Source organism: Lycium ferocissimum, chromosome 10, assembly GCF_029784015.1.
Source record: "Lycium ferocissimum isolate CSIRO_LF1 chromosome 10, AGI_CSIRO_Lferr_CH_V1, whole genome shotgun sequence".
Classification (NCBI taxonomy): domain Eukaryota; kingdom Viridiplantae; phylum Streptophyta; class Magnoliopsida; order Solanales; family Solanaceae; genus Lycium; species Lycium ferocissimum.
The window spans coordinates 51,368,045-51,382,948 of NC_081351.1; the positions used below are offsets into that span (position 1 = coordinate 51,368,045).

Consider the following 14,904-nt stretch of genomic DNA (forward strand, 5'->3'; position numbering starts at 1 on the left):
CGGATCACCAAAGTAGGCGTCTGTACCTGCGGGCATGAAACGCAGCCCCCGAAGAGCGGGGTCGATGCAGAATACGTACCGAGTATGCAGCAAGAAATACGATAAAATTTAATCATAATTGAACCAAATCACCAACACGAGGTCCGCACACGCGTCCTCTAATCCTCAAAATGCCCTCAGAATCAATCACGACCTCTTTGGCCTCAACTCTCAAAACTCTATCTCGAGTCTGGTTCAGCTGAGCATCCTAAAACGGATTAGTCTTAATCCGGTCCAATAAAGATGACCTCACCTCTACACAAGACAAAATCCTGCTTGGGGCTGAAATATCAAGGCGAACGAAACTATTGGCCAGAGTCTGAACCTCCATGGCCAACGGGCGCTCGTAAAACAATCACTCAAGCTAAACTCCCCACACTTACGCACCTTGCAACTTAAGGCATCAACCACCACGTTCGCTTTCTGGGATGATAAAGACAGAGAGATCATAGTCCTTCGAGAGCTCCATCCATCGAGCGCCCGAAATTAAGATCTCTCGGGTAAATACATCTCGAAGACTACTTTCGGTGATCGGTGAAAACCTCACAAACGAACACCATACAAATAATGCCTCCAAATCTTCAAGGCGAAGACCACGGCCAACAACTCCAAATCATGGGTAGGGTAATCCTTTTCATGAATCTTCAACTGACGGGAAACATAGGCTATCATTCTACCCTCTTGCATCAACACAACACCCAAACCCATTCCGGAGGCATCACAATAGACCGTGAAATCCTTACCCTCCACGGGTAATGCTAAGATCGGGGCTGTAGTCAAAAGAAGCTTGAGCTTTCGAAAGCTCCCCTCACAATCATCTAACCACTGGAAAGGAATATCCTTCTGAGTCAATCTGGTCAAAGATGAAACAATAGCAACCAAACCTTCACAAAGCGACGGTAATAGCCGGCCAAACCCACAAAACTACGAATCTCGATGTGATAGTGGGCCTCGCCTAACCCTCACGGCCCTCGATCTTTTTGTGATCAACCATAATCCCATCCTTAGACACAACATGGCCCAAGAATGCTACAGACTCCAACCAGAACTCACACTTAGAAAACTTAGCAAACAAGCTATGCTTCTTCAACAACCCAAGAACAGAATGAAGATGGCTCTCATGCTCCTCTCTACTCTTGGAATACACCAAGATATCATCAATAAACACAATCACGAAGGAATCAAGGAATGGCCTAAAGATGCCATTCATCAAAGTTATAAATGCACTCGGGGCATTTGTAAGCCTAAAAAACATCACTAGAAACTCATAGTGGCTATATCTCGTCCGAAATGCTATCTTCGGAATATCCTCCACCCTGATCTTCAACTGGTGGTAGTTTGAACACAAATCAAACTTCAAAAACGCTGAAGCACCCTGAAGCTGGTCAAACAGATCATCAATACGAGGCATAGGGCATTTGTGGTGAATAGTAACTTTGTTCAGCTGACGATAATCAATGCACATCCTCATGGTCCTATCTTTCTTCTTCACATATAACATAGGAGAACCCTAAGGGGAGACGCTCGGTCTAATGAACCCCTTGTTCAATAAATCCTATAACTGCTCCTTAAGTTCTCTCAACTCGGCAGGTGCCATCCGATATAGCGGAATAGAAATAGGGCGAATGCCCGGATCCAAGTCAATACAGAAATCAATGTCACGATCAGGTGGCATACCCGGCAGATCCGACCGGAATACCTCCGCGAACTCATTCACAATAGAGATAGACTCAAGGGGTGGAGATGCAATAGTTGTATCACGAACATGAGCCAAATAAGCTAAACACCACTTACTGACTAACTTCTTCTCCTGAACGAAGGAAATGATCTTCTTCGGAGCGGAGCTAGGAGTACCCCTCCACTCAAGCCTAGGAATGCCCGGCATGGCTAAGGTAATTGTCTTGGCGTGACAGTCCAAGATCGCGTGATAGGATAATGCCAGGACCTCCTCAATATAATATCAAAGTCCACCATATCGAGAATCATCAAATTTACCCATGTGTTATACCCCATAAAAGTAATCAAACAAGACCGGTAGACTTGATCAACAATCGCTGAATCTCCGACCGGAGTAGACACATGAATGGTATATCTATGCTATCACAAGGCAAATCCCAACCAACGACGTATGAAATGCAGATACATACGAATAGGTGGATCTCAGATCCAAATAACACGGATGTTGCTCTATGATGGATATAAATTGTACTCCGAAATCACAAAGATTCGAGGCCTCTGCCTCGGGCCTATCGAGAAACGAGTAAAAATGGGCTCCACCACACCCAGTCTGAGATCCCCCTCTCATACCCTGAGAACCACCTCTAGCTTACTGGGATCTACCTCTAGAGCCATGAGAACCACCGTAGCCTGACTGAGCACCGCCTCTCTGAGAAGCACCACCTCGACCACCAGATGATATCGGAGTCCTCAGCGACTGATAATCCGGCTCGGGTCGGGGACATCTCCTAGCAACATGCCCAACCTCTTTACAAGAATAACAGGTAAAAGGAGAAGAAGGCTGATACACTGAAGCTGAAGACCTGGATGAAGCAACCCTGTCTACTGGTCTGGAAAACGAACTCTCAGGAGCTCATTGCCAGGGTGGCTCACTGGGGGAAGCCTGTAAAGCTGAATGCACAGGGCGACCGGAATATGGCTAAAGCGGCCTCGAAAATTGACCCGCGCCCCTTGAACTAGAACCACCAAAACTACCAGACTGATGCGGTCTCTTGTCACCATCACCAAATGCACGGGCCTTAGCGCCCTCAACCATGGATGCATGCTCGATAATGGACTGGAAGGAAGCCCCCATAGACTCCATCTGAAGACAAAAAATCTGTAGAGAGCCCACTAGTTCCCCAACAAAATGCCAGATCCTGTCGGCCTTAGTAGGGATCAAAGGAGTGGAACAACGAGCCAGATATAGAAAGCGGGTCACATATGTCTCAAAAGACATACCTCTCTGCTCAAGATGTAGAAACTCGTCCCTGCGCGCCTCTCTCAAGGACTAGTGCACATACTTCTCAAGGAAGGCCCGATAGAACTGAGTCCAAATCAGGGGAGGGAAACCCTGTGTCTGCAAACCATGAAATACTTCCACCAAGTGTTCGCGTTGCCGCGAAACTGGTAGGATACATAATCAACCCTGCGGGTCTCCACGATCCCATCCGGTATAGCAACTCGTGCATATCTAGAATGAACTCATAAGCATCCTCAGAAGGAGTACTCGAAAACGTCGGCGGCCCTAACTTCCTGAACCTCCTAACAAGATCTTTATCCGACAGGGTCATAACAGTGCCCTCCATGGGCCTAATATCATCACTAGGGGCGGGTATCGCATCAATGCAGGGAGCCATAGCTGTAGCGGGGTGTGCTACCCACGTAGGTCCCTACTCAGGGGTCTGCGCCCTAACTCTGGTCTGTGAACCCCCGTCGGGAGTAGTAACACCAGTTGCTACCTGCTGGGCATCAAGATGAAGTAAAACCTTGGCCATGGTATCCCGCATGGCCTGATCAGAAGTAACCTCAGGTTGTGTCCGTGCTGGAGCCACCTCCTTAGGCTTAGGAGACGGAGATCTCTCTCGACGCCGGTCCCACAACGAAGAGCCCCACCCCCCGGGCCGGGGGCGCCCCGCGGCCTCTCGCTCTCGCGCCTCCGGCCGTCGGCTCGCCCTCGGGTGCCAGCCGTAGATGCGGGCTCTAGCACCTGCCTCGGGCCATAGTAGCTCGAGTCCTCACCATCTGTGAGAGATGAGATAAGAGTCAGATACCAATTTGATCTTTTCAGATGCCAATTAGAATAAAGTAGCACAAAAGAATGAATGAAAGTGAGATTTCCTAAATGTCCTATAGCTTCTCGCAGATAAGTACGAAGTTCATCGTACCGATCCACGAGACTCTACTAGACACGCTCTTGTATTATAGACCGGGTAACCTAGGGCTCTTATACCAACTTATCACGACCCAATTAGACATAAGTCGTGCAGGCACTTACCTTCCCCACCTCGGTAACCAAACCCTCAACCTAACGATAAGTAAAGACAAGAATAAATAATCGAACAAGCAGAAAAGAATAAATACGTAAGTCTCACAATATTAGATAATAGAAATAGTGCGGAATAAGAAATACCACCAGGGTCTAGTCTAAGTCATACAAGAGCTTCTAATGAAAACATACAAATCTAGAATAATATTACATAAATCCGTCTATGACTCAGAATAGCAAAAATAAGACATAAAATGTGAAGAGTCTTCAAGGCAGCGAACGTCCGTGCTCACCCTAGAAACTTGCAACAAACTGAAGATGACAATCAGCCACGAGAGATGGAAGTAAACCCAACCTGATACTGTGCATTCATAAAGGAATGCAGCAAGTGCAGGTCAGTATAATATAATGGTAGTAGTACGCATCATCGGTCGACTAAGCATAGCTAACACAATTCAGATAATAAAGCAAGATAGACAACTAAACCAATAAGTATAAATCAAACATAATTGAAGCCAAGTATGCGTCATCCCCTAAGTAGAGCATCTAATCCCAAATGTGCCAAGTCTCAATATATCAAGTCTGAATCCAACATCACAAGTACAACACCAAAACATCTCAATGGAAGCCATGATGTAATGCAACGCAATAATGTATGGATGCCATGCCATGCAAATGCTGTGTACCTATGCACTCCGGACGGAAATATCGACATCTCGGTAACACAACCCAAAGTGACTCGTGAAGTCTAAGTGCCACTCGTCCCGGATCTTTGCCCAATAGATAACAAGACCCCGGATCTTTGCCCATGGGGGGTTCTCACCGGCACCACCCTGCGGGACCCGCGGAGTCCATGCACTTACTTAATTCACGATTTTGGAATTGATATCGGATATCGGACTCTCACATCACTCTCATTTTAAAACCGAGCCAAGCTCATCACAATGTTTGATCAAGTATCATCAGTGTCTCAACAGTATATCATGAAGAATGAGAGTGCGTGTAATGCATAAATCAACATCAATAATCATATCCAATATCACAAGTACCAACAAAGGGGTAGGCCAATAATAAATCAGTGTCACAAGTCCCAACGGTGGGTACACCAACGATATCATAATCAAGAAGGAACAATGGATTCCAATATCTACTAGCAACACGTGGCATCAAGCCAACACAATAGAACAATCAAATCACACACAACGGGGTGCTAACCCCAATCACGCAATAGGGTCCAACCTAAGACAATATCCAACCCAACTTCATACCCGAAGGTTTACATGCTTTCTCCAACAATATAATCTAAATATATGCTTCGCTATACGAAGTCTCACCAAGGGTAAGCCATAACCTACATGGATGGCCGAACAGCAAACACCGACACTCACTCCTTCGCCTTCCCCTTCCGCTGAGCCTCAAGATCAATAAAGTCTAGGCATATTCGAAATCTAGATTAGAAATCATGAAGAACGATACTAATATTGCTATCATCCAATTTAGGTCAAATCCAACCCTAGCATTTAGGGAAATAGGCCCACAAGTTTAAAATGGGAAATTCGGGAGTGAAATATCAAATTAAGCACTAGATGATCATAACCCATCAACTAATTGCTGATTTAACTCGTGGAATCCCCAAATTTTGGATTTGGAGCAAAACCCCTAATTTGGGTATAAACCATAACTCTTTGATTCAAGAATTCAACTTTAATAATGGAAAAATATATGATTAACAATCTTAGATTCATCAAAATCTAGCACAAACACCATCAATTTCACCATAAATAAGCCTAGATAGAACATTCATTATCTCCACTTTTATCTTCCATTACTAAGTGATTATTAAGGGAAGGAGGAATCTATGATGATTAGGATTAATGAAATAGTAAAAGGATTAGAGGAACTTATCACCAAAAATCTTCACTAAGAATCTCCAAGAACAGGTCCCAAGAGTTCTATTTTCATAATGGTAATAAATGATAGACTAAGGGCTTATTTAAAACATACTTAATGAAATAACAGGCCCGTAAACGGGGCCACAATGACGGCGCCGCAACAACGCCCAACAGACCGCTCGGACAGTCTGGGCCAATCATACTTTGCCGCCTTAGCTGTCACCCCGCCGCAACAGCGGTACCGCTGGGACGGCACTAGTGCCGCCAATGCGGACACCAGGTACCAGAATCCAACTAAATTTTCTAAGTCTCGATTGAAATCCCGAACCACTCCCGAGACCATCTGCTCACAAACCATATACACAGATCCATATAAAAATACGCTATGAACACACTCGTGGCCTCGAAATTTCCAATGGAGGTCTCGTTGACCGAGTCAACCCCCAATACCTCATTTTCAATTTTCCAACCTAAGTCTCAAAATGCATCCGAGTGCATTGGGAACCGAACTAGATATACACGCAAGTTATAAACGACTATCCGGACCTCTCAGTATCGACAGAATTCCTATCCGAAAAGGGTCCGTTTACCCAAAAGTCAACTTTGGGTCAACTCTTTTTCACTTAAAGGCCAAATTTCACAAAAAATTGCCCGAATCCGATCTAGACACATCGGGAAGTGTGTCAATGGTTCCCTCGGGTCAAAAGTGAGCTAATCAATGCTCGGGAAAGGGCGAAAATGCCGGAAAGACTATAACAACCAAACGGGTCGGTACAACCAAGTCAAATATGGACAAATAAACATGGACAGAGGGAGTAATATTTATTTTTGGTAATCAACAGAGGAAGTAATATTATCTGATTGTTTTCATCAATTTTTTTTTTTTAATCTGATTCTTTACTTAATCAGGAGACAAGGTAGTTAATTAATTAATTACCTAATATATGAGTCATATTAAACGTCTCTAATAAATGAAACAATATTTAATCTAACGTAAACATCTAGTGGACAGTTTAGGTTTATTCGTTAAACACTGCTTCATGAAAGTTAACCAGGTGGCAGATAAAATGTTTTCCCTGAGCCGCCAACTGGACGAAGTGTATATATTTAACTGCTTTGATACAATGCCTAGACAAATTAAGGGACTGTTGAATGGTGATAATGGTATCTCTCCTTCAAAATCAAGAGAAGGAGGTGAAATGGAGTGGTGTTTGATCCACCATAATCCTTCACGCTAATTATCACATTTTGATTACAGCTGATTAATTTAAGATATCTAGTAGTATTTAGATGAGACAAATATGCTTTTTTTGTCAATATGAGATGTACTCGAAGGTCAGATCTAGTACTCCTTCCTTCAAATTGTACTTTTGCTCTAGTGATAATAAAATTGTGACTTTTGAATTAAAAAAAAAAAAAGGAAAAAAGGAACCACCCCAACACAAGTATAACTAGGAGTGCCCTTAGTCATTTGTAACGTAGTGCCCTTAGTCATTTGTAACCAAGCCGATTCAAGCAAATCTAAGAAAGCCCTTCTTTCCTTACAAAATTCTCTCATCCACAATTTTCCTTTTCGTTTCAAAGCTTATTCTTCTTCTTTAATTGAATCTTTCAATCAGAGTTAATGATCTTGAGCTAGCATAAAGTCTCACCAATCTTATTTTTCTACTGCCATTCTCTACAGGTGAAAATACGACAAGAAAATTAAAACATCCTAAAGTAAAAAAAGCTCATTAGATAGTCATTTAAAGTAGAACAAACATTAGTAACATCATAATATAATAAGAACTTTTTTTAATATTTCACGGTGAACCTACTTAGTCACGTTAAAATTTTATTGTAATACCCTCTCATTGGTTATAATAATGTTTCACTGTGACCGTCGGATAAGACTCAATCAATGTAGTCCATTTTGTATGACGCGATTTAGTGATAGAGCCAAAATTTTCAGTAAAGTGATTTAAAATATAAAGAAAGTAAATACACAAAGAAGGCAAGAGAATACAATAACTACTATATATACATAAAGAATAATTTGACTTTGCATATATAGTATAATTTTCTGGCCAGCAAAAGAAATTTGGATGAACCAGCTCCTTGGGCCACCCTAGCTACGCCCCTGACTGATTATGTAAAACTTTTTTACATGATATATATAAATTAAATTGTGTAGAAACAGTTAGGACTTGGTGTTGTAATTTAAACACCGGAGAATCGGAACTTAAACCTCACTTTTTGAAAAAATATTTTATGATGATATCTTAAACACTAGTAAAATATAGAAACTGGAATATTAAAATGTAACATTTATCACCATCCACCAAAATGTATAAAAATAGTATGGCCGTCGTCTCACAAAATGAAATGTTTGTCAACCAAATATACGAAGACAATGTTTTATGTGGCTATACTAATAGTATAACCTAACTAGCTGGAATTAATACTCATCATCAGAGAGTTCTTCCAGCAACATCGCTCTTTACTATACTCCCTACTCTGTTGAACAATTTCTGCACATCTCCCATGTTGTTGAGATTCCTCAGGAGAGAACCTGGATTCCCGGGGGTCGGTGCCGACTCCTCTGATCGCGGTCACTTATCCCCGGACCTTCCGGATCTTTATACACAACGGCCCTCTTCCTTGGACCGGTTCACAAACCAAGACCGTAGCTTTTTGCTGAGTCACGCCCGGCCTGTCTCCGTCTTCCACGCGTCTACCTTTGCTTTGAGCAGCTGTCCAATCTGGATTCTACACCATAACATAAAATGATGAAATATTTCGTTAGAATTTTCAGGATTTCACCGCTCATATTTTAGGAGTATTTGCATAATCAAGATATGTGACTAAGAAATTTTAATTTAGTACCTCACTCCACTTGTGCAAGTAACTAAAAATGTTTGACAAGTGCAATTTGTGGAAGCCTAAATCTTGGATAATGTATGATTTTGTGTCCACAAATTCCATTTGTCAAATATAGGCAACCCTCACACAACTTGTATCAAATTAAACTGTATATATGAGGCACATGGATCTTTTCAGTGACATTTCTTTTGCTTCCAAGTTAATCTATCCAAATTATTAGAAATGAAAAATATAAAAGGAAAGTGTTTCAAAGTTAGTAAACAACTTCAAGTTTCTGTCTGACTTGGAAAATGAATACTTTAACTTCAACACGTTTGGTAACGTTTGCCTCTCAATTTTTTCACTGCACAATTTCTGTAAGCGCTACATGTCATCCAAAACAATCGTTCTGCATAGAAAAAGTTATAACTACATACGTTCCGCTTGGGGAGGGCCGGATCGAGCTTTTTAATATCACACGTCTTCCTACGCTTCTTTGGTACCACCCCAGTTGTTGATGCTGCTTCCCCGGTAGGTATATCGTGAATTGGCAACTCCTGGTTTGTTGGAACCTGATTTAGAACACCTCTAAAATCCTTAGATCCGGCGGCCAAACCATGATGAGGTGCACGTGAGACTTGCAGCCACTCATCATCAGGAGGAGGAGTCCAATACTTTTCCTTGTGATAGTAAATTCTTTCGTAATGGAATAGCAAGGATGTATAGTAATTCAAAAGGATATATGAAGCATCACTTTCTGAAGAAGGAAAACTAAAAAGTGACGTTACTTCCTCCCATCTTTTATCCCCTAGAACCTTTATGATACCACCACGAGTAGTTACCTCGACAAAGAGGCGATGCAAATCCACCGTTTTCCCCCCTATAACTGGGATCATGAACTTGGTTCCCAAGCTAGCATGAAGCTTCTTCAAAGTATCCACGAACACTTCAGGAGAAGCCTCAATATTCTTATATATAGCCAAGGGAGGTGGATATGGCGGATATTGATAATTTTTGGGTGCTACTCTAACTAGAACCTGAGTGTTTTGATCAGCAGAAGATGATGCCATTTATTCTGGGAACACTTCCAATGCTTGTTTTCTCAAGAATCTCTAAGCTGCAGAAGAAGAAGAGGAAGAAAAGTGAGTAAGGGTGGTGGGGTAGCTGTATCACCATGAAAATGCAACTGGAAGAACTGAATAACAACAACCAATGCTTTACTTATCAAACTTGTTAATCCTACTTCCACCACGACAAGTCAGTTTCTTGATTTTTTGGAACTTGTTTTCCTAGAGATATTGTTTTAGTTCATCTTCTTCTTTTTCTTTTGTTCTCTTGGCGACCAAATTTTCTTGCAAGGAGGCATGAAAGTTTTGAGTTTGGGCTTATTAATATGGAAACGTATTCGAATTTCTTTGCTTTCTTTTAATTTGTTATTGGAGGTAACAGCTGATTCTATTCTATGTCCTTCTAGACGACAAATTACTTAGGAAAATGGAGAAGTTAGATCCTTTGAACCCATTTAAAAAATAAACGTATGATCGGATGCAGTAGATGATGCTCATTTTATCTCTACAATTATCATACTCTTGAAGAGTATGTTTGATCAAACAAGAATATAAAAACCCAACAATTTATTGGAGCTAAAACATCACACAAAGTAGTAGTAGCTTCTACATTTTGTGTAGAGTCCACATGGAGAAAAAAAACAGAGAAAGTGGGGAAATAAATTTGGTGTGCGTTTTACTTTATCAGAGATATATAAACAATTTAATTAATCAAGGGATATTTAAGAAGTACTCCCTCCGTACCCATTTATATGAGAATTGATCTATTTGGGGAGTCAAATAATTCTTTCTTTGACTCAATTTTAAACATAGATTCTTGGAGTATTTTATAATAATATTTACATATTTGAAAACTACATAAAAAATACTATAAGTCTACACAATTAATAATTCACAATACATGAAAAGAGTTAGAGAAATCATAGTAAAAAAAAAGAGAATTGTTTGACGATCCCCAAATATGTCAATCCTCATATAAAAACAAGATAGTCTTTCTAGCATCAAGATATCTGTTTTGGTGGAAAACATTAATAGTTTCTGATATCGCAAAACTAACTTCTATGTACATGTCTATATATCTTTTAAAATCATTAATTAAATGTTGAATTTGCACATTCTATCTTCATCTCAATACATAAATATACACACACAAAATCTGAAGAGAAACAGGGACCTGGTTCTACATTTTCCCTGCAAATTAAAGACAAAAATAAAGCTTGCCCTTGTGGTGTTACTTATACAACCAGACACACACTCATCTTGTTAGATATGTTGAAAATCTTACTTCAGATTCACTTGCCATTTTAAATACTATAGATTATGTTCCACATTTGGATGAAATTCTAAATCCAAATTCTGTAGATACTTTAGAAATAGACCACTAATATAGGAAAATAACTAAGTATCACTTAGTAGGACTTGACTGGATATGACCTAACTCCCACGTCACCTCCCTATATTTCAAAAATAATTTTATGTGCGTGGTCACTGAATTTCACCCAATTATAAGAAGGTTGTCATATAAAAGTAACTAATTCATCTCATTATGGTGAGAGTAAATGCTACTCCATTGATAAGCTAGTAAGAAATGTAATCGAATGAACATCTCCCCTAAGAATGACATGAATGAAAATTCCATATATAAATTGCATAAAGTCAACCTTTAACAAATAACATCGACAAAGCAAAGCCTATTTATGTTGTTCTTTGTTTTATTAGGGATCTGCGTAACAGCCTAAATTTGCTTCTACAGAAAAATTTTCAGTAGCCTAAAAGAGTATATATATGACGAGATATTAAAGACAAATAAAAATCTTATCTAATAAAGGAGCAGCTGCAAAGAGAATGTTTTTGACTAGTGAAATAAAAATCTTATCTAAGATTAACTTTGGAAGTTCACTCATGTTTTTTATTCCAATAAAAAAGTAGCTGCAAAGAGAAAATGCAATCAGCTTCATGTAAACAAATACAACAAAATTATTATCGAACAATTCTTTATCAACCGCCATTTACTTCAGAAATCCTATGAAATATTTTTTAGAACAAAAAAAAATAAGACTTAGTAATTCACCACGTTAATCAGTACCTTCAGTTGTTCAATAGAGAAATATATTTTGTTTTATAACACAGTTATTTATTTTCTTATCGAAACATGGTTTGTGATTAAATTCATAGGCCTAAACAATTACGCATGTCTGGATATGTCCATGAAATTTGGATTCAAAATACAAATTCATATCGAGTTCACTTCAATCTTTATTTTGTTGTATGAATATTTTTACTATTGGAAATTTTAGAAGTTTAAAATTTTCTAATAAATGTCACCAGGAAAGATACCAGATATTAAAAAAACAAAAGTTTAGTATGACATCCCTTTTTATGGAGAAATCACATTGATGGTAGATTGGACTAATGCATTGATCTTTCTACTACAATAATGGAAAAGAGAGAACAAAACCTACGATATTATTTTAGATTTTTTGAAATGTTCTCTCATTCTTGTCTTAACAAAAGTAGAAAATTAAAGGATCCTCGTCATTTAATACATGAAGATAAAAGTATATAGTTGAAATATAATAATCACTGGCTTAATTAATAATCATCAAAACCTTCACTTCATAATCACATCACAATAGTCACTTCTTATCTAAATTTTTTTGTACCAAACTGATACTCCTCGAGCAATTAGAAATTAAATGGGAACCATCATTTTTCATATCTCGTATCTATTAGAACAAAAATTTACGAACACATTAAAGTAAAATTTGATTTACACTAGAAATGAAAATGATCGTCTCAAACTTGTTTACATTTTCAAGCATTAATCATAAAAAAATTATCGAAGCTTCACATCATCAAAAGAGAGAAAATAAAATATAAGTAGCCTTATTAGATATATTGAGTAAATTCTATAAAATGAAATTGCAAAGATTTAAAAGAAAATAAAAAAAACCTTACTTACTTCAATATTAATTTCCACCAGAAATGAGGTTGAGTTTGGAGGAAATCAGTATTCAGTAGACAATAAAAGCCGCAAATAACAATGAAATTAAAAATCGGGGCAAAAGTAAGTAACACCAACAATATTCATTTATTATATTGCTTTATGTGAACTTTTTGTCTTTAGTCCTAAATTCAATGTATTTAGAAAATAAATTCTACATTTTTTGTGTGTAGAGTCCACATGGAAAATAAAAAGAGAAACTGAGGAGATAAATTCTGGTGTGTGTTTTGCTTTATCAGAGATATATAAACAATTTATTTAATCAAAGGATATTTAAGAATTAGATCGTTTAACATGGCAAAGAAATAAGCAAACAAGATAATCATTAATTAAATGTTGGATTTTCACATTCCATCATCGTCCCAATACATAAACACATACAGATAGAATATACTAAACTATACATGAACAAAAGAGACGAAACAACATATCAATAAATTAAAAGAGAAGAAACTCACGCTTCTAATTAATCTGAGGGAGAAAGAGAAACAGACCCTAGTTCTTCGTTTTCTCCACAAATTGAGGACAGAAGACAAGTATGGATTATTGAAAATAATAAGACCCTTGTGGCGTTACTTATACAACCAAACACACACTCACACTCATCTTGTTAGGTATGTTTAAAATAATCTTACTTTAGATTCACTTAATTACTATAGATTATATTTCATACTTGGATGAAATTTAAACTACTCACACTCATCTTGTTAGGTATGTTTAATTACTATAGATTATATTTCATACTTGCATGAAATTTAAACTTTTGGCATAATTCATAAACAGGCCCTCAAATTTGGCCTCAGTTGGCAAGTATTCCCTGCAACTTTGGGTGTGCCCAAGTAGGCGCCTCAACTTCTCTCTACTTTTTCAGTTGAACACTTCAACTTATAAAATGATCATTTAGACACCTCCAAAATTTATTTGCAACGTCAGTGCCACGCCAGCCATTGCCTTTACGTATTAAACTTTATAAAAGTTAAGTTTCCTACTTGTGCACACTCAAAGTTGGAGGGCATACTTGACAGTCGAGGCCAAGTTTGAGGGCCTGTTTATGTATTATGCCATTTTAAATCTAATGTCTAAATAGAATGATTGAATAATCTGCAAATATTTTAAAAATAGACCGCTAAAATAGGAAAATAACTAATTACCACTTAGTAGGACTTGACTGGATATGACCAAAATTCCACTTGACCTCCCTCTTTTACAAAACTAATTTTACGTGTAGCCACAAAATTTCACCCAATTATAAAATGGCAGAATTATAAAATTCTGTCTAGTCGCGTTCGCGTAGCCTTGGTCCATGTAACAACCCGTTTGGTCGTTATTACTTTTTCAATGCTTTTGACCCTTTTCGAGTTTTGTTAGTTCACATTTGACCCGAGGGGACCATTGACACGCTTCCCGAGGTCTTTCGATATGATTTGGATGACTTTATGAGAAATTTGGGCTTAAGGCGAAAAAGACATGACTCAAACTTGACTTTTGGGTAAACAGACCTTTTTTGGGAATCCATCAATTTTGAGAAGACCATCCGGATGGTCTTTTAGAACTTGTGTGTATATTCAATTCGGTTCCCAATGCACTCAGGTGCATTTTGGGACCTGAGTTGGGAAGTTGGTTTTGAGGTGTCGGGGGTTGACTCGGTCAACGAGACCTCTGTTGAATTTTAGAGGCCATGAGTGCTTTCGTAACGTGTTTTTATGTATGTCTACATATATGGTATGTGAGCAGATGGTCTCGGGTGATAGTCAAGATTTCGGGTGGAATTTGTGAAACTTGGGAATTTCTGGTGTCTGGTTCTCGCTGTGGTGGCACCAGGTTCGCTGCAGTGGTATCGCTTTAGCGGTTACCCTGTCGCTGTAGCGACTTGTGTAATTTTGGGCAGGACCGCTGTAGCGGTCATGGGGCAGTGGAAGCGGTGCCGCTGAAGGGGCGCGGAAGTGGGTGACGGGCAGTTAGATTCATTAAATGAGTACTAAAAGCCCTAAGTCCTTCATTCATTACCATTCCGACTGTAGAGCTTGTTGGGATGATTCAAGGCTATTCTTTATAGAAAATCATTGTGGTAAGTTC

At 38.9% G+C, this 14,904-nt stretch overlaps 1 protein-coding gene across 1 annotated transcript; it reads right to left on the reverse strand.

The window, feature by feature from the left end:
- Positions 1-8,223: 8,223 nt before the first annotated feature.
- LOC132032363 (high mobility group B protein 10-like) lies at positions 8,224-9,867 on the reverse strand. The gene is made up of 2 exons (XM_059421973.1): positions 9,195-9,867; positions 8,224-8,664 (listed from the first exon to the last, which is right to left on the reverse strand). The coding sequence occupies exons 1-2, from the start codon at positions 9,825-9,827 to the stop codon at positions 8,512-8,514; spliced, it is 786 nt and encodes a 261-aa protein (XP_059277956.1). The 5' UTR covers positions 9,828-9,867; the 3' UTR covers positions 8,224-8,511.
- Positions 9,868-14,904: the final 5,037 nt, after the last annotated feature.